The sequence below is a fragment of the Porites lutea genome, chromosome 1, assembly GCF_958299795.1.
Source record: "Porites lutea chromosome 1, jaPorLute2.1, whole genome shotgun sequence".
Taxonomy (NCBI): domain Eukaryota; kingdom Metazoa; phylum Cnidaria; class Anthozoa; order Scleractinia; family Poritidae; genus Porites; species Porites lutea.
The window spans coordinates 45,756,307-45,782,569 of NC_133201.1; the positions used below are offsets into that span (position 1 = coordinate 45,756,307).

Genomic DNA, 26,263 nt, shown 5'->3' on the forward strand with positions numbered 1-26,263 from the left:
GTCTGTTTTAGTATGGTCTCCTTTAGGGATCAGTTTAAGCCTCAGCCACACCCACATTGGTCTCCCTTACGGTTCACTTTTAATTTTTTTCCGTCACTTTTATATGGGAGTCCCCCTCCACCAGGGTCAGCAGTCCCGTAGGATTGTCAAGTGAGTATGTTAAGTGCAAATAAAGGAGGCAACCTTGTGAGTCCCTTTTTCATCAGTTTGCTATTTTGATTGCACCAACTTATAACATTAAGAACTTCTAGGAAAAATAATAACATACATAAATAATATATCTTGAACCATTTTATGAACTCTTTTGCACTCAATTTAAGGTCTCACGTGGTTCTGCTCATGCCATAGCCTCCCACACAGATGTTCTTGGGCTTTGTCTCGTGAAGGAACGTGTGCCAAACCCTAAGAACATCTGTGTCAAAGACTACTCATGCCACAGAATAATATCGTACTAATACAGACATTATTTTGCCCACCTACATGTACCCCTATACAAAACACTAACTTGGGCATAAATTCTCCAGATACTGTTTTTTCTTGCTATCCAAATGGGCAAGAAATTTGTCTATTCTGGAATTCTTTGATTCTCTATAAGCATCAAGTCTCTGCTGTATGCAAGGCTTTGTTAACAGTTCTGTTATGTTGCAAATGCGCCCTGGTGAAGCACGATATCCATTTGCATGGGAGATCTCATTAGTTGCCGCACCATTCTGCTCACATGTTTGTCTGGCATTTGATATGTGACCATTCCCATTGGTGACTGAAGAAGATTCTTCTCCCATTTCATCCAAGACACACCTCAGATCCCATTCTAGCTCAGCTTCTAACTGTTTTCTTCTGTTGTTCTCTGTGGAATCCTAAAAGAATGATCAACCATAGAACAATTTTATTGATGATCACTATTTTGTATCCATTCCTTTCCAGGAAAGCTTATAGTACTGTGTTTCCTCATCTAAAGCCTCCAGTCCTTATAAATGAGTCTGAGACACCAAAACTTACATGTAAGCCTTCAGCTTCTATCCACTATCCACTGCTGAATGGTTATTTTGCGTAATAATTATTATTATTGATCATCAAGAAGCAAATATTTTCCATGTGGAAGTACAAACACTGAATGTGCAGTATACAATGTAAATACTGGTATAGCACAAATTCATAGGACATATTATGCATAAGTATCAGTATTAGTATTAGTTTACAGCTGTTCTTATACTTCATGAAAGTACAAATTCAGGAGGATAGATCATTCTTTAAATTGAAGTTTGATGACATATTGATTATAATGTGAAAACCAGCAATTGTTTTTTCTTGTACATGTATTTGTGACTCTCCACAGGATTTTAATGCTAAAGGTGAAAGCAGGTGCACGACACGCTTTTACTTTAAAACAAAAGAATTTATTTTAACGCGCATTAGCACGCTTGCAATCTTGCCTCATTAGCAATTTCTTTTGTTTCAGAGGACACGCTTGAGACAATTAAGCGTGAGCAAGTCGAACATAAGAGCGTGTTAAAGTTTTCAAACAAAAGCACCATGCGAAAAAGCACAACACGCTTTCAGTGTGTGCAAAAGCATGCAAGGCGTGTTATCTATAAGCTAAATAAATTTCCTCTACAAAAAGGAACCGTAAATGATTATGAACGGCACCCTTTTTTGGTAACTATCGAGAAAGAAAAAGTTATACCTCAGCGATCGCAGCGATAGTATCTGATTGAAAAAACGTTGTCGCTTGAAAAGTATAAACAGTGAATGGTGGGACCTACTGGATTTATGGGTAGAACTATATTAGCATTGCAAAATCAAAGTTCTTTCCAGAAATGTTTACTGACGAAGCTGTGCAAAGGTTATCTTAACTTTCCTTAATTTAAAACACATTTGCAGTTTTCTCAGAAACAGTGATCTTTCGGACTTAAATCACTTTCTTGCCGATCGCAGCAATCGCGATCAAATATAATAGAAATCATCAATTTACAGGATCGCTAAATTGTATATATTTTTTCGCGATTGCAAGGATTGTAGTGATCAAAATTAATAAAAACCAGCCTGCTTTTCTAGATGTACCAAAATTCCAAAACTGTTTCAACGTTGCTTAATAATTAATCAATTATTGATCCGGCCGCCGGGCAATAACACAAAAAGTGAAACCGGTATTTAAACAATGTATGCAAATTTGTTCTTCTTGAAATATTACCGATTTAGCGCCATCAGAAGTATTACGGCCTACAATTATTTAAGTGTCTTAAATAGTCTGCTACACGGCCGTTTTAGTGTCGTCACGCAACGCTCCTTCCACTGAAAACGGCTGTGTAGCAGACTATTATTTAAGCGGTGCGAAAATAATTTTTTAGTATGTCGCGCTAGTTTACTGCGTCTTTTAAATGCCTATTTTGATGCACGAGTGTATTTGTCACCCTCCTAAAACTTGGAAGTGCCGACATAACTTCAGTGCCTCGCATGCAATAGCAGGCCTCTTTGCGATTCCGGTCAACAGCCGACAGCCGGAAGAATTGGTTTACACTGATCTCGCGTTAATTCCAGGCTAGACCACCATTAAGTCGTGATTTTCAAATGGCCATGGTTACGATCAAATTCCAAAACAGTCTCAATATTATTGGTATATTTGATTCACTTCGACCAGTTATCAATGCTGATTAAATCCGCTGAAAACCCAAGCCATTTTTATCACCCTAGTAGTTTTAGTAATCAAGCGTGTTCAGCGTGTCTTACCCAAATTGCACGCTAACCGTGCTATAATTCGCACACTTACCATGAAATATGGCACGCTACAAAAAAACAAAAGGTCTAGCCTGGTAAATTTACCAAAACATAGGCAAGTGTGTCCGTCTTTGTTTTTTTCAATTTAATATGCGCATATCCGTGATCTACAGCACGCTAAGCGTGTCGTGCAAGCGTGTCGTGAGTGTGCTTTCACCTTCAGCATCAAATTCCCATGGAGGGTGGCATTTATAGAACAGCTATACATATGTTATTTTTTTACTTGGCAATGACAATCCAAGAAGGTTGAAATGTCATAATGTTTTAACAGTAAAAAAAGAAACGATTTTGAGTAACATCTCATTGCAGTTTTTCAAAGTCAAATAATTGGTCAATAACAATAATCAAATTATTAACAATATTAAGAAATTCCAAGTTTCAAGAAGGAAACAAAGAAGTGTTTTGCAACCTAAAAAGATATAACCATTTACATGTATTTTACCATACCCACCATAAAAGTTTGATAATTCCACTGAAAGGAAATAATTGCACCATAGAAATCCCAGACAGAGAATTCAGGCCATAGAACTTTAAGAAATGACAGTGATGAATGGGAACACTGCAATAAAAAGGAAAGAGATTACGGTGTTACACAAGGTGATGATGGCAAGCTATATGACATATATTATCATCTCAAGATCCCAATAACTGAAAGGGTGGCAAATGGTGACTAGACCATTAAGGGTCTCCCAAACTTTTGATCCAATCTTGAAATCTTTGAAGCATTTGAAGCAGTGCGTGGAAAAACCCACGAAAGTAACTTCCAATAAACATTTGATTCTCCTTTCAAATTTCCTTGCGTTTCCTTGCAAAATGAAAGGAGAATTTGACGTTATATCCACTGCTGTTGTACATGTACTTTCGGTACACAATACTATTATGCTGTTATTGTCTCCCAAATAGTTAGGGATGTGAATCACAGTCAGTTCTGAATAAAACTATACTGAAAACTTCAGCGTGCAAAGAAAGTCGTGTCCGACAGCCCGGGGCTAGTGGATTTTGCAATCGGGCTAGTGTTTTTTGTTCTTAACTTGCCCGACGGGCAAGTGCTGTTTTTTGGGGAAATTCAAATTACAGAAGGATTACTATCAATCCTGCCAATCAAAAAGGGCTTTGGGGCTAGTTGAAATGACTTGTGGGCTAGTACATGCTATCTACAGCTTGCCCGAATGGCAGGCTGTAAAACTGAAACCTCATTGAATAACAGCTCATAATAACCTAAGAATGGATTTTATCCACAACATTAGTGGGGGCAGTACATGTATGGCCAAGTGGTTAGTTCCTGGAATACATGTAATTATTGTAATCTCAATCCCTGCCCTAACAGCTTGCTAAATTTGTTTTCAGTAGCCCTAAGTTTAACTCCTTGGCCACACTAATACATGTAAATAGCATTGGAACTATTTTTATCATAATAATTAGAAGATACGGTGTGACTTACCTGCCACAACAGGAAATCACTAAAACGCACCTCTCCAGAGGTTCTTATTAATATATCAGGGTGGGGCGATGGTGAAGTGTACAGACATCTCTCTAATAAAGACTCGCTAACATCACTGCAGATTGAATAAGAAAGTTATAACTAATTTTATTACACTGTCTTGTGTACTTATTAATTTTTATTTCATAATACTACAATCACGTACATGAAGTAAATGGCCTATAGCTACCACAATAGTTCACCATGAGTTCGTCTACACAGTACATAAATATGACTGTACAATCAGTACTCTGGAAGGCGATATGCTCTAACCTTACCAGGAAGCCAGTAGTGGTGCACAGATCTAGATTACACTAGATGGTAAATCATAGATCAGAAACCCAAAGCAATAAGTTGTTTGAAAATAAATTTTTAGTATTGTAGCTTAAAATAACGTCACCAAATTATAACAGTAATGTTTAACCCCAAAAAAGATGCAGCTTGAAGTATCTTTGCTTGAAGTGAATCTCAACTTTCCTATTAAAGGTTCCTTCTTAGCATTGCCTCATTTTGCATGTCCCTTTTGATTTTCGTAAATTGTGCAGTTCTTGTTAAGAGATTTTCCCAATTATGATTAATGATCACAGAACAAATTATTGGTTGGGTTAATCAGAATATTTCTGATGATCGACGATGAAAATTAATCTCAGTCAATCCCCAGCACTGGAAGCCAAATTACTTTTTAAAAAAGGGCTTCATTTACATGTACACGTAACAAGAGGTCTGGCTGAGGTACAGCTGTAGCATTGAAGTTATACCCCTAAAACTTACATATCAATAAAAGCAATGATTTGTAAACATGTAGAAATAAGTTTGCAAAGTACTATCACCTTGGTTTCAAAAAACCCAGCTCCACCCCTTCAGCTACAGATTTAACAGCGTTGGAGATTTCATGTCTTGATGTATATGCCAGACATACATTCAGGATTGCTCTGAGGGAAAAAAAAAAAGAAAATTTTCAATTTGAGTGGCAGCTAACCCCAGGGGACAAAATAAATGTATGATCATGATTACTCTGCAGACCAAAAGAGAGTTATAAATTCTGGTTTCCTTGTATGTGGAATTGTTTCCACTTGTTTGGTTGGTCAACATTGCTAAATGTATTTAATAATTATTGTTTATAGTCTTGAGGTAGTGTCTGACCAATGATTTTTTCTGACCGATCAGAAGCCTGCATTTGCAAAGGTGTTTGGGAAATGTCTTATGGGACTCAGTTCCCCAGAATGTGTAAATGAAAACTTTCATTATCTGGATTTTCCTTTTTCAAAATTAACATTTCCTGACTGGCTACATGTACCTCTGAGTCACTGAGGATATTACATGTTAAGTTCCTAAATTATTACATATACACTGGGCTATTTCTATCACTAAGCAAAAATGCTCACTTTATTTTTGCTTACTTTTTGTTATTTTGTGAAAACTTAACCACTCTAGCCACTGATCTTTGCAGACCTTCAGGTAACATTGTTAGATCACCAAGAGCTCTCACAGATACTCCATGTTTTTGAATCATTTCTCTACAAGGAAACAACAAAAAAACCTCACTAATGTTTTCCAGTGCTCTCCTTCTACATTTACATTGGATAAAAAAATAAAATCTATAGAGCAATGGTCTGAATGTGGTACATACTACATGTACGTGTACAGGCCATCTGATAGGGTGCGATAAAAAATCAGAAATTGTGCGATATTTTCAGGGTAGATTGTGACATAAGATAGGACTATTATGCGACAATTTATGCAATTTTTTCAGGGCAATTTACATTGTTTTACCAGGTTTCAAAGGCGAAAAACCACTTTAATGCTGTTTAATGGGCAATTTGAATGCAAAGGAATAATAAAACATCTATTTTAAAACAAAATAGTTAAATGGTCTGATTATTTTGACCCGCAAAAGGAAAAGGACACTTGCTTAATATTACATAATGCCCTTAAACCGCTGACCACACTGCTTGTCTCTGACATCAAAATGGCTGCCCAGATACCGTGATCGAAGGTTTCAGATGTCTTGCAAGGCTTTCTAGCCTTTCTTTAGTGGTAAATCACCTTAAATAACATTAAGATTGGGAAAATGTTTAATTAACGTTAGAATTCATTGTTTACTTTACTTGACTTTAGCATTTTTTTACGAATTATGCGACTTTCCTCAAATTGTGTGATCAGATGCGATTTGAGGTCAATTGTGTGAAATCGCACCATTGCGTAATATCAGATGGCCTAAGTTAAGCAAACTCCCTCCTATGGTCCTCTCCTACTTGCTCTGGGAGCAAGAGAGTGGGAGAACCTGGTCTGCTCTGTCTGGTCACATGTCTTCTAGAATTTAGCAAATGACAAACTAATACTGGGAGAGAGGGGTGGAAAAGTAAGCTGTTAGTCTCAGAGGGTCAAGAGGTTTATCAACATTTCACCATCTGTGTTTCGCAATTCGTCCAAGAGGGCAAATGTGAAGGACCATGCAAATACATGTAACTCAGTGTACTCAGTCGCTGTCCCCAACAATGAGGACACAAAATCAACAGGCCACATATAAAATTGATAAATTTCTTTCAGGTTTTAAATGTACCCCTTAATTTTGACATAACATAGATCATGTGACCCTGAGCTACAAAGGGCCTACAGGTGTACTGCAGCTTGTTGAATAAGCAGAAAACAAATTCAACATTTAAAATAATTATTTACCATTGATACTCACTCAACAAGTTGCAACTTGTTGAAGAGCATAGAACATCTTATACAGCAGTAGAGATACATGTACAGTTTTAAAGTTTGCTTCCTCTTACTTTTCTTCCATGAGTCTGTCAAATTTTTGCTTGGCAAGCTCCATCAGCCCATCAACTTCATCTTTTGATCGTTTGAAGTTTTCAATACTGAAGGCATAAACTGTTACCTCAGGAATACCAAGATCAAAACACCACTCTAGAACCTACATGTATAATAAAAATAATGATCTAAGCTATTAGAAAAAAGAAAGATGCATGCAAATTATGTTGGCTATGTAGCATGGAATCTCTAGCAGCACATTGTTGAAGACACCTTATGGAAGCTCTTGGGCAATTACGTGAACAAATAACTCAAAAGAAAACCTATTTCACATTCTTCACAAGTGCCAAGCAAAGTTTGTACAGTGTATGTATGGACTATTAATGCTCTTCATAAAAGTAGTGAGTCCAAGCTTGAAGACCATTGCTGATTCTATTTGCACCAAGCTCTTTGAAACAACATCCTTTACACTTACATTGACCCAGTTGAACCAAGCTTTGTTATAATTATTTAGTACTTATATTTTTCTAAAACACTCTACTTTTTCTTTGATGATGACTGTGGTTTATTGTGAAAACCTTGTCGTTTTTTTTACTAATACAAATTATTTTTTTAAAACTTATTCAGAACTTTGCAGTGAAACCATTCACCTGCAGCAAGTGGTTCCATTTGAGTTTTGAAAATTTTGACATCATTTCTACAGTCAATTAGAGCTTTTATCATAACTGAGCGATTTCTAGTGTGGTGATTGGTTGAGAGCTATGTTCAGTCAGAGTACAGAGCATGGAAAAGACATGATGGTGTTGCAATTTTTTTTTCTCCTTCTCGGGAGCAAGATGTCCAAGAAATTTCAACGGAAATAGACATCAAAACAGTTACTGTCAATGTTATGGTAAAAAAAACAAACCGACAACTATTTTCTATGGTCTGTATTCTTATCGACCAAAGAAAATCAGATGATGTCAAAATGTTCAAACCTTTGCAGTGAAACCACTCGCCTGCGACTCATTGCTTTTGAACATTTTGACATCATTTCTATGTTTGTTAAGAGTACAGACCATGGGAAATTGCTGTCGATTCGTAAAATAGAACATGGAGAATTGTTGCAGTTTGTTAAAGTGGGACCACTACATTATTTTTCTGTAATCTGATTGGTCACATTACAGTAGCCGCACTGTAAGTACACCTCTAACCCTAAAACTTCATTAAGTAGATCAAAGTTCACTATAAAATTAATGAAATGTACTCATTTCCCTAAGGGTAGGGCCAGAATGAAATTAAGGGAAGGAGTAAAATAAGATTTAAGCGCATGAGTTTCTATCTATTTAAAATTACAGGTTTGCTTATGGTATTATGGCTTAACGGTTACGCAGCACGATTTCATCATCCTTGGTGGGGCACTGGCTGACTGAGTTGGGGGACGGCCTGTTCTTGGCCTAGGATAGCATGCAAAATGAATGAAAAACTCACCAATATATCCTAGAGTATCCTTTAGAGTAAGAAATTATTCAAAATATACCTCGTTTATAAACCTTGAAGATAGATAGATAGGACGGGAGCTTTCTTTGCAACCTACCTCGGTCAACTTTTCGAATCCCTTTTCGTGTCCTTTTGAACGCTCACAATTCACCTTCTTAGCGAATCTCCTATTTCCATCCATAATTATTGCGACGTGTTGAGGCATCGGACCGGCTTTTATAACATTATTACAAAAAGATCGAAGATATGAGATCTTCCGTTCTTCTTTAAACCACGACATGTTGGAAATGCCGCGTTTTTCGGGACGAAAAGAACAACAAAATACTGCTCGCACCGGCCAGCCGGTCACGAATTGAAGAGACTATTGACCATCTGAGCGTGCGCACTGCTTTCTTCATGATTATGCATGATGTCATGACAAAAAGAAAGTCGAACGCTGTTTGCCGCCATGTCACGCTTAACCGTTGTTGGTGAAAAGGAAAGAACATTTTCTCGAACTAAGAAAGCGGCATGACCGCTGTAGCATCAAGAATACCTTTTTCGTACATCAATTAACATAGAACGATGAACAACGTGGATGAGAATATTCAGCGAGGTAGGTTTTGATCGGTCGTGTTTCAACTCATATCCCCCTCACATTCTTATCCTCTTCTTCCGTCCGAAATCTTACAGAACTCTACTTGCTGATCGCCAAGTTCCTCTCGAAGGGTCCCTGTAGCCGTGCTACTGAGGTAAGTTGAAGTATTGTACGTTTATTCCGTTGAAATCATCCACTAACGAGTCGTGTTTCTCACACAGGCCTTGACCGAGGAACTCGTCGAACATAAGGTAAGCTCCCCATTTCTCTAAATCACATTGGACATAGGGGTAGTTACACCTTTAAAATAAATTTGAAGGTTTCCCTTTAACTATTTTTCTGTATTTGGGAATTGTAGTCCTCAGCGAGTTATCCAGACAATAGTGTTTGATTCATGCCATGTTGTTAAATGATCCTTTCTCACACTTTTCTTCACAGCTTCTACGACGCCGGACAGATTGGAGGGGCCAAGAACATGACCAAACCTACGAGGAAACGGTACTCTTTTGCCCCTATTTACAAATCTACTCTCAAGCGACTTTTTGAGCAAATTTCGGTGCCAACCACGGATCAAATTTTTTTGATATTTTTCATCGGAAAACGAAAAAATATTTTTCGCGCTTCGTCTAAGCGAAGCCCGAAAAAAAGGGTGAAATTTATTTTGCGATCATATTTTCGACGGGCTAGCAGATTGTGTTTTTTCGCTGCGTTCATTATGAAACTTGGGCAGCCTCTGACACCCAACAACTTATGCATACCAAGCCTTTGTCTATTCATATGGTAATCGGATATTTATGGTGTTTATCGAAAGCGAGCCAATCAGAGGTGAAAGCGGAACGTGTTGGGTCAGATTTCTATTGTTTTACAATGACCGGATTAAAATTCCAGCTGTCAAATATACGTCAGAATAATGAAAACTTAATTTTCATTTCCGCTCCTTCGGTTGGCGCGTGATTGATCTCACAGGAACAGATGCTTGGCGATAGAACTAGGCCGTGAAATCTTGATATTGCTGTATTTTGCCCGCTTAAAATCGCCGCATTTTAGCTGGTTAATTGTGCTAGAGACAAATTGCTCGTTTAGCCACAGTCGTTTTTATTCTGTCTTGTTTTTTCAATTATTATAAAGCGAAAAATAAAAGTAGCATTATATGAAGAAGGCCTGGACACTATATTTTATTACGCGCCATTGCGTTGCGGTAGATTGTGATATAGGTATTGCGGTCATTTTTTGTTGAAAATTGCCTTTCGTTTCAAATAGGCACCAAATGCAAGGACTTCAGTAACAGGCAAAGTTTTGTAAAGCATTTTTCCATTCAACAGATCGCTGAAAATCGCCATATTCCTGATGATTTCTTGCTACGTGTAGCCGAGCGACTTGTTCCTTTGGTGGAGCAATGTGTGCCTGGCAGCGCACCGGGCTTTCGGTCCTTGCTCGGGGCTGGAAGACAGAGCATGCTACGAACATCGTCAGGTAATTAGAATACGTCATGGGGGTTATCAAACAGAATGCTAGAAATGACTGAAGAGTCTGAGTTCTAAACTATCTTTTTTTCTGCAGAACACATGAGCTCATTGGTGTCTGAAATCTTTTTTTCATAGAAAATTTATCCCCAAGCAGTCCACCCCATGCACTTGTTTTTGTAAGATCCTATTGATAAATAGCCGTAAAAGAAGGGCTCACCCCTATCTTAATAATAAGAAGCAGGGGGAAGCTTGAAGCCTGGTTTTCATATCTCTGGAAAATCCCAGACAATTGGGGAATTTATTGTTTCCCGACTGTCCCAGATTTTGGCGACTAATGAAAACTCGAACTCGTAGATATCCCCGATCGTCTGGGATGGACGGGGACAAATCTGGAGAATCAGGAGTGTTTCTATTTTCCCGACGCGTCCCAGATCACGCATTTGTGCACAAATTTGGCACACTTTCCATTTCCCGCCAAACTCAATATCAGGAGAATCGAGGACAGACTTCTGGTGATTATCTGATACATCCGTAAACGCTGGGACGGTCGGCAAAAAGTAAAATCCCTGATCATCTGGGATTTTCCCGACATATGAAAACCAGGCTTGAGCAACGACAATGGTGATGGCGACGAGAACATCAAAAAAGCAATAGGTTTATTAAGTAAGACAACAACTTTGCACGTGAAAACACCTTTTTGGAAAATGTCCAATTTCACATTTTATGGAGGACGTAAACAAGCAACGATGAGTTTTTCTTTCTCTTTCTTAACTTGAGTGCGGTCCCCAAAGAAATCAATGCCAGGGAAATTCACCTACATTTGGCATTTTCAGCAAAGTATAATTAATGTGAAGAAGTTTGACAAAAAAACAAATCAATTGCGGCTGAATCCAGGGCTCAAAGTTAGCGACTAACTGGTCGCATATGCGACTGGATTTTTGGTTGTGTGCCGAAAAATTCATGTGTAATCGCACCTGTGTGCCGTAAAACCCAAAGCACAGTGTGACTGACTGACTTCCGACTATACTTACGAACTCGAACTAGAAAGACGGTGTATGTTTAATTGGTCTTTTCTCCCAATGGATTCTACGAACTCGAATGTTCTTTTTCGTTTCGATGTTTTACTCCATCCCAGACTCTTCTGTTTTGTAATAAACACCGCTGACACATTCAAATATATGCTACGAATGAAACATGTACTTTTTGCGGAATGGATGATCATGTCGATTGTTCAGTTTTAACGTCAATCAAAACAAAAACAGTGCGGATTAAGAGCCTTTTTTTCCAGGTAAGAAAGTTTTTCAAGTCGTATTCCAGTTACATGTAAGTCATGGCGCATTTAACAAATTCATGGGATGGGGCAGTGGCAAGCACCTCCCACCAATGTGATTTGCGTTAAAATCCTGGCATCGACGCCATACATGGGATGAGTTTGTTGTTGGTTCTCTCCCTTGGTCAGGGAGTTTTTTCTCTGGACACTCTGGTTTTCCCCTCTCCCTTAAAACCGCATACATTTCCAAATTTTCAATTTGACCAGGATAGATGTAGAACAACTGTATACTGTGCTACCTCAAAATCTTTATATTTTATTTATTTCATCTGTCTGATTTCACTTTTTCAAGGCCGTAATTATGTATTTTATGCTGCTTTTCAGAATTTAACCCTAAGGGTGGATTTCCCATAATGGGTAATTTTTAAGGTGTACATGCTTAAAATTTATATTGCGTACAATAAAATGGAGGTGATGTATGGAAGGCTGCACATAAATGTAGAAGTTGAGTGAGGTTCACCTTTTATGTTTATGCGTGGCTTTTCATACATATTGCCTCTGTTGTTTTTACACACATGAAATTTATGTGTGTACTCATGTAACAGAAACACAACATTGGAAATCCATCCTAAAAGGGTTCCTATGAGGTGAAGTGATGTTGTCCGTTTTATGTTTGTAGAAACAAATACACCAAGCGTGAGTTCATTAGCAGTATGCCATCATGGAGCCCCTTTGCTACCACCAGTGAAAAGAAGGATTCCAGGAAATATTGGTAATAGTTTTGTATCATTTTATTTTGTAATTGTTGGATTTTGACCAGCCTGCAAATACAGCTGCTTCTCATTGCTCCAAACCATACTGTGTTTTTTTTTGTGAGAGAGACGTTTGCCTTTGGCTTCACAGATTCCATTCTGATAATTGATTTTGCTTAATTACATGTAATTCAGTAGTGGTTCTTTTCATGTTTACCATGCCTTATCTGACTTTTCTCTAAGAAACATTAAAGGGGGCCCATTGCTCTGAAACTGTGAAATCCAGAGTGCCCAGCATGGCAGATGATTTGTATGAAAAAACTAAGATTTTCTAGTTGCCCAGGTACAAAAGTTAGGTGCCGAGGCCACTGGGCTCTGCTAGGCACATCCTTCCCCTTGTCGATTATCATAAATTTGGGAACTGTTCTGTGGGAATTTGGCATGGTCTAGCCAAAGGTGAATAATAACATGCATATTCCTTGTAAAAAGTGTAGTTTCGTGGTAGAATTAGCCTACTTTAAGTAAATTATTTTTATGTTTAGACCTTCTGCCTTACATGTATCTCAGGCACTTGTAAACAATAGCTAAAAGGACCATTTTTAATTAATATCTCTTTGACCAATCAGAGCTCCAGACCAGATTCTGAACAGATTAACACTATCAGTACAGGATTTTCAGGGGCAAAATGCTCACAACTCAAAGGTTCTCTCTCTTGAAATGTTGTTCCAGTGATAATTAAGATGCGGCAGTATTTGTAGGTTAAGCTTTCACCAACTTACTCCCTCTTAAAATGTCTGTTTTTTTCTTAGGTCAAGTGCTTTGCAGCAGAGAGATAAGTGGAACATCCAGCATCAGAAATGTTGCTCAGCCAAATCTTTACACAAAATTGTCCATGGTATTTTAACATATCTTTATCTATCATCTTCACCTTGATTCTTGAAACATCTATCTCATTACTTCACTACTACTGAAAGATGCCCGTTGAAATTTTTTTGGAGGTTTTTTTTTTCCTGGGAAAATGCTCCACTTATCCTTCCCTGAACCCAACCTTATAGAAATGCAACTTGAAACTAGCATGTTGGTTCAGTAAAAGGGTAGGTGGACAGGTTTGCAGTATACTTACAGGAATTGCAGGTATGTTGGAGAGTTTCCAATTACCTTTACATGTTCATGTACATGTCTGATATTGCCATCTTTTAATCAAGAATCAGAGGAATCACTCAATAGAGAGTAGCCAGCCAAGAGCAGATTTGGGTGTTCTGGGTGTTCTGGGTGCTGTGCTGTTTGACGACATCACAGGTGTAACCCTGTGGAAAGAACAAGTTTATTTATCTCGCACTGTTCTTTTTTCATCAGCATCGAAGAATCCTGGGCCATTTGTCGGCTGTTTACTGTGTTCTGTTTGACAGAAGTGGAGAATGCATTATTACGGTGGGTAGTCGTTTTCTTTTTCTTGTTCTTTTAATTGTAACAAATTGATCGAAACAAAAATGGAAACAGATACAACAAAAACCAACAAAAGTCCTACTTCAGAGAAAGACTGTAACAGGAGCTGAAACTTTGAAATCATGCTGTTGAGACCCAATAAGATGCCTGAAGTCCATAATAGCACAAGTTCCATTTGTTTCTGACAAACTTTTGTTAGTTTTTCAAGGGATTCAGTTTATATGGACAGGGTGTCCATAATAGTGGGTGTTGACTAGGCGAGAGTTGGTTGTATTGAGCGTAGAGAACCAAAGTCCTTTTTTCTCATACAATTTACCTTACAAAAGTGACCCCACCCTTTATTAGTTGAGATAATCATGTCCAAAAATGAAAATGAAAATTGTAGAATTTTCACTATTTTCGCCATTGCTTGCATTTCTGGATATAAGTGTATTATTTTGGACTTTCATCAACATCCTTTTTTTAAAGAAGGTAAGAACCAAATGAATATTCTCTGTAAAAGCAACTTATTGCATAAGATCTACACATGTATGCTCTTCTGGACAAATCTAGGTTCTTATTAACACTGTTCTTTCAAAATGATTTGATGTTATTTTTTATAGGGAGCTGATGACAGCCTGGTGAAGATTTGGTCCAGTGAGGATGGGCGTCTTCTGGCAACTTTGCGAGGGCATCAGGCTGAGATTTCTGATATTGCAGTTAATTATGAAAACAATTTAATAGCTGCTGGAAGCTGTGACAAGGTGTGGAGTTAAATACAGCAGTTTTAGTTAAATTTTGTCAGAGTTGAAAGTGTATAAACTAGTGGTTGAATTCCATAATTTTTGGCCCAGTTTGGCTCAGATTCCTACAGACAGAAAGATCAGCCCATTAAATTATTAATTGTGTTGTCTACATGTACATGTATATTACAGGTCAAAATTATACACCTAAGATTAAGATTTTTTAATCAACAGGTTGATTCTCAATTTTCTTTGTCTCCTAGCCCTAATTCATGAATAACATTATAGACTTATGTATAATAATGATGTTGGGCCATTATCATGCTGATAAATAAATTGAATCTTGTTAACTGGCTTAACAAGGCAGTTGTAGGCAGTTGGAAAATCAAGCAAAAGCAATTATCCATGGATTTGTGACATCCCCGGCAGTACATGCAAATTTGAGTTTTCAAATTATTTAGGGAACAATAAATTGCTGACCATGGGAGAAACCTGGCATGGTTACATGTAGGAAACAGTACAAAATACCTGATCCCGCATATTGGCGACACATGGAAACCAGGCTTTAGTGGACAGTTTATGACCGTGTAATTTTTGAGTTCTCCTGTTATTGTTAGTAATGATTCATTTGCTTGTCGTCTTTAATTTTACAGGTGATTCGGGTGTGGTCTTTAAAATCCACCCAGCCTATAGCAGTGCTGCAGGGTCACACAGGCATGATAACCTCTCTCCAGGTACTAAATGTCAATGCTTTATAGTGATTTGAGTGTGACATTACGTTTTTATTTGTGTGAATAGTAATTTATTGACTGTCACATTGTTTGTTTGTTTTTGTCAACAGTTCTGTCCATCCCCATTAAATGAATCCAGGTAATGATTACAAGTATTAATTATATATTTTATTATTATTAATAATAAATTTATTATTTTTATTGCACAAATTACATGTGCATATGATCAAATGCTTATCACATTACTAAAGCATATTAAAAAAAAAACTATAAAAAGTTGAAACTGCATGATTTAAAATGTACAAACTATCTATTGAACCTAATAAAAAGCTTTTTTAAAATATGTCTTAAGCAATATTTCAAAAGTATTAAAATTTTCCTCGTTACAAATATTATGGACAATCTGTTCCACAATTTCGGTGCTGCAGCCAAGAAGGCACATTCACCAAGTCTTATATGAGTATCAACCCTTGGAGCTTGTAGGATCGGAGGAGTCCTTTGTTTAACCTCAAGTTATACCCTCCACTTTCCTTGATATTAATAAGTTCACAAATGTAACTTGGAGCAAGTGCATATATTGCTTTAAATGTAATTATCATAATTGTGAATTTTATCCTAAATTTAACTGGAAGCCAGTGTAATAAATATAAAAGTGGAGTGATGTGTGAAAATCTACAGTAAAGGTATATTAGAAATCAATCTTGCTGCAGAGTTCTGAAGGCATTGAAGTTTTGTTGTATAAATATATGGACAGAAGACCATGACATAGAATACTGTTACAGTAATCAATACATCCTATTACCAATGTTTGTGTTGCTTTGGTACTTAATTATTTTCATATACGCCTGACATTTGTGAGATGGTAATATGCAGCTTTATTAGAACTTTAAAATACAGCCTATTAATAAATATATTTTTTTATTGCTTAGATGTTTGCGAAATTGTTTAATTTTCATTTAACACAACTTCATTTATATATTAGGCAAACCAGCCAACTTCCATTTATCTTGTGGTACATTGAGGGGCTCAAGCCACTCAGAAAACCTACACATGTCAGTTTATTAGAATATAATTGCAATGACTGCATGCTTTGTCCTTTCTTAGATATTTGGTCTCTACTGGTGGTGATGGAACAGTTTGTTTTTGGAAGTGGGATTTATCCACCCTTAAATTTGAGTAAGTACATGTACTTGTACATGTACATGTAAATACAGCATAATTTATTGGTGCTTAAGACAGCAAGTAAAATATTACATGTGAGTACCCAACAACTGAGTGTCTCTCTTAATGTAAAAAATGAAATCAATGGTGGATTTCACCCTTTACCTTGGAAAATAGTTTTATTTCAGAATAACATAACTCTGATACTGTACAAGGTTTACGTTTGGTTTTTTTTTTGTACTGAAAGAGTGTCAACATTTTTACTTCAGACCCAAGCCCATAAGGTTTATTGAGAAGTCACGTCCTGGTACCCAGATGGTGTGCTCATCTTTCAGTCCAGGTCAGAAAAAAATTCTGTAATAAGGCCGAGTACATGTATGCTAGCATTAGATTTCAACTGGTGTATGTATTGAGTTTTTGTGCATTATAAAGGTAAATTGGTAACTATAAGGAGATTCAAAAGGTCAGACACATAACATGTACTTTGGCCTTGCTCTGAGAGGAAAAGTTTGATGCACTCAACTCACTCCTTCATTGATTCAGCGGTGCAGATTCTTCAGTGATATGAATTGAATTAAAATGCAGCTGTAAACTTGTTTAGAATAAAATATAATAATTAATTGGCTTGGCTTGATAATGTACATTGTACATGTGGTGCTGGTACAGTTTACCTGACAGTACATTTTATAATGGAATGTAAAATTAATTCTTGTGATTTACAGGAGGGAGTTTCTTAGTGTCAGGCAGCACTGATCATATTATCAGAATCTACCAGATGACCCCAGGACCCCCTGAAAGAATTGCTGAGTTAGATGTCCATAATGTAAGTAGACTTGTGTTGATGTATTTGCTCCCTCGGCATGTATAGTGTGTAGCTCCAAGTGATCTGTTCATAATAATGAACCTGTCCTCCGCTCGTAACAGTGCATAATGCTTTCTGGGTGCAAAGTATGAGCACCCCAGGCCTAAGAAAAGACAGCCATCTACCCTTAAGTGAGATGCTTCAGGCACTGTGCTAAAAGTGGTAGTATTTTGCTGTTGTGGACAGTTGCGGTCACCAAACGATGAAATGCAAAAGATTGAAAAGACAAGGAACAATACCCACACCAATAAAACAAAAGCAAGCAAATGATAGTTCTTAAAAAACCAAGAAACATACTAAAAGGGAGACTTCCAGGGAGCATCAAGTTCATACACTGTACCTGCTGTGTACCTATTGTGTACATGTAGAATGCCTTGCAATTTGACAGGTTCACTGGTGTTGAGGTGAATGACATGCTGGAGGAAAATGGGATTCAAAATGGTCATAAATTAATGAGTTTTTATTTTTTCGTCAAAAGCATTTTTGAAAATCTACATTTAATGTTGTCAATATCTCTTAAACTATTGGAGACATTTTTAGTATTCCTTTTCCTCAAACAAGGCTGTGCTCAAGCAGAGTCTGGTGGTCCTGCTGGGCACTCTGGATTTTACGGGTTCAGAGCAATGGGCCACCTTCAATTTTCCTCAGTGCACAACCTTGTCAAATGAATTCCTTTGTGTTCAGATTGTGCTTCTTTCCTTGACTAAAAAAGCCATTTTTGTGACATCATCAATAATAATATTATTCTGATATCACAAACATGAAATTTGAGAACCTTTTAATTTACAGCCTGTAGATTACTTTTTTTTCACTATTTTGTCTTTTAGGATCATGTGGATAGTATCCAATTTAGCCACAAGGGAGACAGGTATAAATTTAGTTAATGAGTAGTACAAGGCTGTCCCCCAAGCTACTCTGAACTTGACTTCCAGGCTATATGTAACTTCCAGAGGAAAATAGACAAAAAAGACATCAACAATGCCTAAGTGTTGTTTGCATGGCAACTTGAAATCTTAGTGACAGTTGTGTAGTACACTGTGATCTATTACTATTTTGACATCAGTTTTCTTGGAAATTTGAGAGAAAGGGAGCATGAATACATTCATGTATTTATATGGACTTGCATATTATTGGTAGAAACTAATAATATACAAGTGTATTTGATTCTTACTGTTTTTTTTTTTCATTTTATTTTATGGTTTATTAGGTTCCTCAGTGGTTCAAGAGATGGCACTGCAAGGATCTGGTATTTTCACAGATCTGCGTGGAAACATATTTTGGTTGATGTCAGCAAACGACTTCCTGGGTAAGGTCATGGTATTCAACAAAGTGAAGCATAAAGATAGCATGTACAATCATTATCATATACTTGTTTGTTTGTGTTTCAATGCAGTACCTTTTCATTTACGTATATTTTATTCTGTGTACATATTGTAATAAACTGTAGTAGGTTTCGTTTGAAATGCAAATTAAAATTTTTCAGTGATAGCAAGGATTTTAATACTGTCACCTTATGTTTCATTTTTTGCCTGTATTTTCAACTCCTTGTTTCAGTTCGCCGTTAGTGGAGGAATCTGTTAGAGCTCTAAAACCAAGAGTGACCATGGTGAGATTTTTGCAAGTTTTTTGCAAATGACACTGGAATTTTTTCTTTGGTGATCACACTGAGGGTGACTTGGCAGTAAAGCATCAAGAGAATTATGCCGTGGTTAATTATATTGTTTTCTGATTAAGAAATAATGTTGTTGAGAATTAATTTTGACTATTTTAACTGTCCTGAAAGGTTGGTTGGGATCTTTGGGACCAGCATGTTATCACTGCTGTCAATGACAACACTTTGAAGGTTTGGGAAGCTGCTACTGGAAATCTTTCACTTGTACTTTCTGTAAGTTTTATTGTTGTTCACTTCTGTATTAGAAGTATAAAAAAAAGGAGAAAAAAGTTCAGTACTAGATTCTGGTGTCACGTGAGGATGTACATGTTTTAGTATTTTAAGGTGGCTGAACACAGTTATGGCAGTTTGTGAGTATAATGTCATTTGCCAAATCATGGCAAGAGAAAGGTTGCAGCTCACAAGCTGAAACTTGGCAGGTGAAAAATATACTGATGACAGATTTTGACTGACAGGTAAAATGTGACGTTTTTGAAGTTTCCATGGCAACATGAACGATTGAATGCAACCTTAAAATTTCACGTTTGCTCAGTTTACATAAAATTCGCTTATCAGATTTTCCTATAAACTTGCACACAGCTTACTATAATTAATCATTACCATCTGAAACTTATTTGACTGAATTTTAACAAACAGGTTTTTAGATATATCAATAATATGATTGTACTGTAATTATTAAATGTGTCACAAAATTCGTCTGTAGAACTTCCATTTTAAAGTTCTTATTATTGAAAGTATGATAAAAGTAAAAATTCTGCCAAATATCACAAAATTTTAATGAGCAGATTTTGAGAAATTGTCTTCTGTGCATGTGTACCATTCCTTTTTTTGCCGCCATGTTTGTTTGTCTAATTTAAAACACGCGCCGTTGCGCGAGTTACCGCTGACCACTCGCAAAACTGTGTTCAGCCACCTTAAATGGGACTTAAAGGTGATGTACATTCCTTATCTCTCAGAGTGAAATCAATGGCTGTTGTAAAGTAGTTCTGTTTTTGGAATAAGAAAACAAACCTATTTTGACACCATTCAAATGAAAGTGATTACAGATTTTCAGGACTTGGCTCCAACAGAGGCTCGGTGCAACTTACTTTTTCCCTTGGAGAGAAGGAAAAGTTAGTCTTGTCACAACTTACATAGTGGACACACTGGATTTCAAAGACAGAGCATTTTGGCTGCCTTCCTTTTGTTCTAATTGCATGTTTCTGTAAAATTGAATGAATGATCATGATCTTACCATGGAGATGTGGTGTGATAATGAACGTCTAAGTGGTTTAACTGATGTCAAGCATTGTGGTCCAATAGTGAATACCCACTGAATGTGGTCTGCTGTATCAAGTCAAACTGGCTGAGGCATCTAGAGTGATTTTCCGAGTAAAGCAATGAAAAAAAAAAAAACTGTAATAAGTAAGTGCAGTGATGTACATGTTCTCTCTCTTTACTTCAGGGACACCAAGATGAAGTGTTTGTTTTAGAGGCTCACCCAACAGATCCTCGCATACTTCTTAGTGCAGGTGCACTTCATTACTTAATAATTATGCCACGTTTTCCTTTTAAGCCAATGCAAAATGATCCAAAAATGTTGTACAATATTGGATCTTTTACAGGTTGTACGTGTAGTTTAACAAATACACCTAAAAGTAACTCGAAGGTACACTGTATTTACAATAATTTGGCAAACCTTAAGTTTTCTTTATCAGAATGCGAGATGGTGAATACTGTCAGCTTGTGGAAAAGTTATTCCAACTTTTTAGTGACAAAATGAAAGTAATATGAGACTGAGCCAGGAATAAAAACATTATTGTTATAACCCTTATCTTGGAAAGTCAGTTATACACTTGATCCCTCGAGCCAGTTTTACTCACAGAGAGCCGAGACATTAACTTGTCCTCATCTCTTGCCTTAAGTTGATAACCCCTAATGCTGACAAAGTATTTTTTCTAGATAAATACATCTTAAACCTTTCTACACGCTTTTTCCTTCTTTGCCTCCCCTAAACTTGTCTGTACTTATTGAACTGTTTCCATCAATAACTTGCTTTAATTTGTTTTCCCCTTAGGCCATGATGGATATGTCATATTATGGGATCTGAGGATTGGAGAGAAAATAACGAGCTTTTACAATTCTGTAAGTTGCCCCTGCTCTGTTTCTTCTTTTCATTTTTATTGCTGCTCTGTACATTGTAGCAGCACCTGGTGTAGACTGTGAGTGGTCGTCCTTTTTTTCTCAGAGCCATGTGCAGCGAACGAAAAGGTTTGCATTCTACCTTGTCTCAAAGTAAAAATAAGAGACTGCTCGAAACCTACACCTGGTGGTCTCCCTATGACTTACTTTTATCGCTGGGTTACCGATAATCTTAATGTTTGCATAATTATTAATTCTATGCTAGGCTCTCTGGATTCCAAAGGCTGAGAGCTTTTGGGCTCCCTTCTAAGTGAATATCCCTGGTTGTTGGCAACAAAAATGTATAAAAAAATCTAATGGCAGGCTAGACTTGGAGTAGTCTGTCATTTTCTGCAGGGATAGTAGAGTGAGTGGGTGTAAAAACTGCCGCCAGTGAGAAAGGAGAGGATTCACACATGCGCTTGAGTACAGTATTAGCCTCCCCTAGTATCCCTGAGGAGAATGAGGGACTACATGCACTTGTTGTCTAGCAGCCGCTAAATTATGAATTTTTCTTCAAAATTTTATTCAGCACTAACAACCTCTAATATTCTAATTTTTGTTACTAGTTAATTGTTTTTGCTAATATTCAAGTTACGTCACTTTCTGGAAGAACTTCTCAATAGACTGAGAACAACTGTTAACAATCCATCTTATCTATTATCCCACTGTTCTATTTTTGATTTTTGTGTTGTTTGTTAGCTTGAAGGCCAAGGTCATGGAGCTGTGTTTGATTGTAAGTTTTCATCTGATGGCCTGAAGTTTGCATGTACAGACAGTCATGGACATCTCTGTATCTTTGGATATGGCTCAAGTGACCGATACAGTCGAGTAAGTACCTTTGTACTTTTTATTACTACATGTTCTTTCAAGAATCTGCCTTTTACTTCTGTGTGATTCACATGCGGGCTAACTACTCTGACTAATACAGGTTATTACTTCTTTTACTCATTCTAAAAATTCACTCCAATGAATTTCAACAGTTAGAGCACTCGAACACCAACTTCTGGATCTTTTTACGGTTTTTTTTATTTCAACATTTCAGTTCATAAACCCTATTTTTGTGTCTCTCCACCTTACAGCATGGTGAAAAGTCCATAAGTTATGTCTGTTTAAGGGAGTTGTTTGTCTTAACAGAGTTGGCTGTTAATATAGAGTTGATTGTACTGCATGTACATGTACTGTATGTAGCATAGCTTTTATTTTCACAAACCTTTTGCTCTGTTATTGGCTGCTTCGCGGGCACATGACGTCTTTTAACCTAACAGTTTCCCGTCAAACATTTCTGCGCGTTCAACATTGCAAAGTAAGACATCAAAAGGTAACGTGTTTCTGGAGCCAAAACTCGAGTAGACGTAATTGTCATGGTGCAAGGTCGCATCCAGACTAATACACTGTGTTTGTTATTATCTGACAGGTTCCGAGTGAGCAGTTTTTCCACACGGACTACAGACCTCTCATAAGAGACTCCAATAACTATGTTCTGGACGAGCAGGTACTGTTTATACATATACTGGGCTGGTGATTAATATTCTACGCCATTTTTCAATAGCAATATTTCTTCACGCAAAGCATGATAGTTTTGTTGAGCTTGTAACAGTTATGAGAATAATCGCCTCCTTTCTCTAAAACGCCTCGTTTTGGATCCCCAAAATTAAAACAAAAAAAAAAACTCGCTGGGTGTCTATAAGATCATTTACAGCACACTTTTAGTAGACTTTTAGTTAAATTGTCATATACTTTGTTTCAGACGCAGACAGACCCACACCTTATGCCGCCTCCTTTCTTGGTTGATGTGGATGGTAACCCCCACCCTATCCATTTCCAACGCTTGGTACCAGGCCATGGCAGTAATGTGCGCGGCCCACCCAGGCCAGCACCTCAGCCACCCCCCACCCCTAGGGAGGATGTACCACCTCTTCTGGCTGAAATAGAAGCTGCTGAAGCTGCTGAGGCTCACGGCAGACTCCCCCTACCAGGTTTGTCGCTCAAGACTATTTTTGTTATGTCCATATCCATTGCACAAATGTGGAGTAACTACGAGCAGCTGAATTTTTTTAATATTTTGCAACTGATCCACATATTTGTGCAATGGATAGTTCCAGGTCCTCAAGCGCTGTTCCTTCTGTAAGAGAATTATGACGTATATATAGTTAAAAAGCGTTACGAAGTTCTAAATTTCGGAAACTTCATAAAATGTCCAAAGTGGTTTAGCCCTATCGTGTGTTAGTAGACACAGCTTCGTCCATGTAACAAACCTGGTTCTGGAGGGAGGAGATCAGGAAGCTGTATACAAAGCGATGCAGATCTTCCTTGTTGATGCATTACCATTAATTGGGGTATGCGCGTGAGACATTGTCTTTGTTGTGTCAAGGTGTGTTTCCGGTGTGGGGGGAGGAGAAGCTGTATACAAATCGATGGCGTAACCTCCACCTAGACCGGCCCATACTGCTATTTAAACCAACACCAACCTACAGTAGTCTAATATCTAAGTGCATCTCTCCAATATATTCGCAGCTCTTCAGTCCCCACCTCCCCATGGCCAGGGCCCAGTACCTCCTCTGCAGAGCCCGGGGGGAAGTCGTAATCAAGGCATGCGGCAGATGGGGGATGTTGAAGGAGTGCGATTGGTGCACGGTAACATACCCGTCATTCAGGATGTATCTGATGCTGATATTTCTGCCTGGAGAAATAGAAGAATTGTGCCTCCTAGGAAACCCAGTGTTGCTAAGTAAGTTCTTATGGAGTATATTAAGTTTGTGGCTGCGTTTTATATTAGGACTAAATTGTAAGCATTCTTTTCGACAGGCAATCACCCCAAATGCCAAGATTTGGAGGTTGTTTATGAGAAGTTCCAGTCATAGTTGTTTGACCGGGAAAACGGATTATGGCATGTGAGGTGTCACTGAGCACTTCGAGGTTTCAAAATACTTCTTATTACTGCACTCACCGAACCTTATTAAAAATTAGGATTAAAAAATCATCTCCTTCTCCTGCATTTCTTTTTTCAAGCACTTTTGGCGGAACGACGCTTATCGTAAACTCACGAAACCATACCCATGAGAAGTGTGCTACTAATAAGAAATTCCCAAACAAACACGTATAATTCGATAACAGGTGGCATGACTTTGTAACATGTTCTGTAATTCGTCGGGGGAGGACGTGGCCTTCAATCTTTATATAATTTGATTTGATTTAATTTTCTTACTCCAAGGTGTGGTGAAGAAAGACGCCTGCTGTTGGGTAGAGAAGAAATGCTGCACTATCTCAGAGAAAAGAAAAGACGCGCTTTGCCATCAACATCAAAGAGGGTAAGAACCAGTATCCAAAATTGTCATTACATGGATCATTCAACTGTACTGAAAAAAGAATTGAGTGACGTACGCGCCAAATCAAGACAGAACTGGTACAAAGATTATGCAGTGGAGCTTTCATCCAGGGGGCAGTATCAGGACAACTTTCCCCTGAGGGGTCCGTTTCTTGAAAGTGTCGAAAGCTGTTTCAATAGTTTTGCAGATAACATGGTCACACTATCGGTCAGCAAATCAAAGTTGTCTGGTTTGTTAGCTGGGACCTGCGCTTTCATCCTTTAGATTTCGGCTACGGACCCGAAAAGTTATTGGGCCTTTTGAGAAACTGCTCCCCAGATAGGGTCTTTCCTCCAATATGAGTCATTGGTACTTCTTTCTTTCGAGAACAAACTTTGTTTCCCCCAAGTAGGCGTCCCCTGAATCTTGGTGTGACTTTATTGAACAGATAACAGTTCAAGTGCCAGAAACACGTCCTGTAGAAGAAAGGCCTAATCAAGCTGCCCGCCGCACCTCAAACCGGCGGACGGCAGGACAGCACTCCCGTGGAACACGGCGGCCTGCTTACTCCACCAGGGCTGCCGCTGCTTTAGATGTGGAGGAATCTGCTGAAGAAGAGGCAGCAGCCACGCCCAGTGACACTGAAGAGGAGGATGACGAGGAAGAGTGGTCTGAAAGTAGCAGGTGAGTTTGGAGAAGATACAGGCTCAAAAACTGAACCTGTGAACTTGCGACTGTTTAGCCGTTTACGAACAGGATGGCCAGGATCTGATTTCTCTTTACAATGCCCCCGCCCCCTGTCTCCCGCTCTTTAGGATTAACTAAACATAAATATCACGAAAATAAGTAGCCTTCAACGCACAAAACTACGATCACGCCATTGCTACAACAACAACCAAAATACCCTGATCGCAGGCTACTTACGCAGCCGTTCATTTTTTCGTTACACAACGGTCCTTGCCACTTCGCGTGAAGAGACACTTAGAACAGCGGTGTAGTAGACCTTTCCTCGTCGATGTTAATAGCATCATAAAGAGAACAGTGTTGAGCAAGTTCTAACGAAAGTTATTCCAATGAAAGATGCTGAGTAGTACTTTACTGAGTTTACTCTGTGGTGCAATTCAAAGCACTTTCTAACTTAAGTTCCTATAATGCCCAAACAGACATCAATGTACGTTTTTCTTTCATTAATATGTAGTGAATCAAGCGAATATTCGGACTGGACCGAAGAAGTAGGTCTAAGAACGCAACAGCAGACCGAAAATCGCCGGCCACGTCGGGTGTGTAGAGTGCTGAGTACATCTGACGAGGAAGGAGCAGAACCGTCATCGGAGACAGCAGCTCAGCCAGGACCGAGTTCACCTCAACGCCAGTCCAAAGCCAAGAAGGAAAGCAAAAAAAGCAAAAAACCCACCAAGAAAAAACGAGTACGTAACGCCGTTGTTAGCCATCTTCGTTGCGTTAAAAGAGTATCAACTTAAACGTAGTTCTCCTAGACTACGAGCGATCTCTCTTTTTCTTCAGATTTAGTGAGGGGAGTGCACACGCACGCGCGTGGTCATTTGCGTTTCTCGCGCGTTTTGCTCGATGGACCTAGGAAGAAAAAAGACTGCTCGTAGTCTACATTTTTCTAGGTCATCAA

General features: G+C 38.1%; 2 protein-coding genes across 3 annotated transcripts in view; one reads left to right on the forward strand and one right to left on the reverse strand.

The window, feature by feature from the left end:
- Nucleotides 1–464: 464 nt before the first annotated feature.
- On the reverse strand, nucleotides 465–8,896 carry LOC140952675 (dehydrodolichyl diphosphate synthase complex subunit DHDDS-like). 2 transcript variants are annotated; one of them, XM_073402118.1, is made up of 7 exons: nucleotides 8,592–8,896; nucleotides 7,036–7,178; nucleotides 5,656–5,772; nucleotides 5,086–5,187; nucleotides 4,217–4,331; nucleotides 3,227–3,334; nucleotides 466–857 (listed from the first exon to the last, which is right to left on the reverse strand). In XM_073402118.1, exons 1-7 carry the CDS (start codon nucleotides 8,772–8,774, stop codon nucleotides 501–503), a joined length of 1,125 nt encoding a protein of 374 aa, XP_073258219.1. In that variant the 5' UTR covers nucleotides 8,775–8,896; the 3' UTR covers nucleotides 466–500. The 2 variants fall into 2 exon arrangements, with proteins under 2 accessions (XP_073258227.1, XP_073258219.1); XM_073402126.1 differs by lacking the exon at nucleotides 5,656–5,772 and having other exon boundaries at nucleotides 465–857.
- Nucleotides 8,897–8,931: 35 nt separating this feature from the next.
- Nucleotides 8,932–26,263, forward strand: part of LOC140952689 (PH-interacting protein-like) — a 29,130-nt gene continuing 11,798 nt past the window's right edge. The window contains exons 1-27 of the mRNA XM_073402136.1: nucleotides 8,932–9,089; nucleotides 9,167–9,225; nucleotides 9,293–9,322; nucleotides 9,510–9,569; nucleotides 10,394–10,544; nucleotides 12,487–12,579; nucleotides 13,369–13,454; nucleotides 13,916–13,990; nucleotides 14,608–14,748; nucleotides 15,381–15,461; nucleotides 15,569–15,597; nucleotides 16,563–16,634; nucleotides 16,889–16,959; nucleotides 17,342–17,442; nucleotides 18,309–18,349; nucleotides 18,689–18,787; nucleotides 19,036–19,087; nucleotides 19,265–19,366; nucleotides 20,598–20,664; nucleotides 21,210–21,277; nucleotides 22,016–22,144; nucleotides 22,731–22,808; nucleotides 23,064–23,292; nucleotides 23,831–24,044; nucleotides 24,528–24,624; nucleotides 25,070–25,305; nucleotides 25,820–26,048. Coding sequence (XP_073258237.1) covers nucleotides 9,059–9,089; nucleotides 9,167–9,225; nucleotides 9,293–9,322; nucleotides 9,510–9,569; nucleotides 10,394–10,544; nucleotides 12,487–12,579; nucleotides 13,369–13,454; nucleotides 13,916–13,990; nucleotides 14,608–14,748; nucleotides 15,381–15,461; nucleotides 15,569–15,597; nucleotides 16,563–16,634; nucleotides 16,889–16,959; nucleotides 17,342–17,442; nucleotides 18,309–18,349; nucleotides 18,689–18,787; nucleotides 19,036–19,087; nucleotides 19,265–19,366; nucleotides 20,598–20,664; nucleotides 21,210–21,277; nucleotides 22,016–22,144; nucleotides 22,731–22,808; nucleotides 23,064–23,292; nucleotides 23,831–24,044; nucleotides 24,528–24,624; nucleotides 25,070–25,305; nucleotides 25,820–26,048 — 2,721 coding nt within the window. The 5' untranslated portion in view covers nucleotides 8,932–9,058. The remainder of the gene's footprint in view (nucleotides 9,090–9,166; nucleotides 9,226–9,292; nucleotides 9,323–9,509; nucleotides 9,570–10,393; nucleotides 10,545–12,486; nucleotides 12,580–13,368; nucleotides 13,455–13,915; nucleotides 13,991–14,607; nucleotides 14,749–15,380; nucleotides 15,462–15,568; nucleotides 15,598–16,562; nucleotides 16,635–16,888; nucleotides 16,960–17,341; nucleotides 17,443–18,308; nucleotides 18,350–18,688; nucleotides 18,788–19,035; nucleotides 19,088–19,264; nucleotides 19,367–20,597; nucleotides 20,665–21,209; nucleotides 21,278–22,015; nucleotides 22,145–22,730; nucleotides 22,809–23,063; nucleotides 23,293–23,830; nucleotides 24,045–24,527; nucleotides 24,625–25,069; nucleotides 25,306–25,819; nucleotides 26,049–26,263) is intronic.

What these genes read in the sequence shown, in the direction of transcription:
- LOC140952675 (XM_073402118.1), bottom strand. Translation starts at nt 8,774, where the DNA reads ATGTCGTGGTTTAAAGAAGAACGGAAGATCTCATATCTTCGATCTTTT. An exon ending in TTTTCACAAAATAACAAAAA is followed by an intron (nt 5,188 to 5,655) that starts GTAAGCAAAAAT and finishes TTTTTCCCTCAG; the next exon opens with AGCAATCCTGAATGTATGTC. An exon ending in GTGATTTCCTGTTGTGGCAG is followed by an intron (nt 3,335 to 4,216) that starts GTAAGTCACACC and finishes TTTTTATTGCAG; the next exon opens with TGTTCCCATTCATCACTGTC.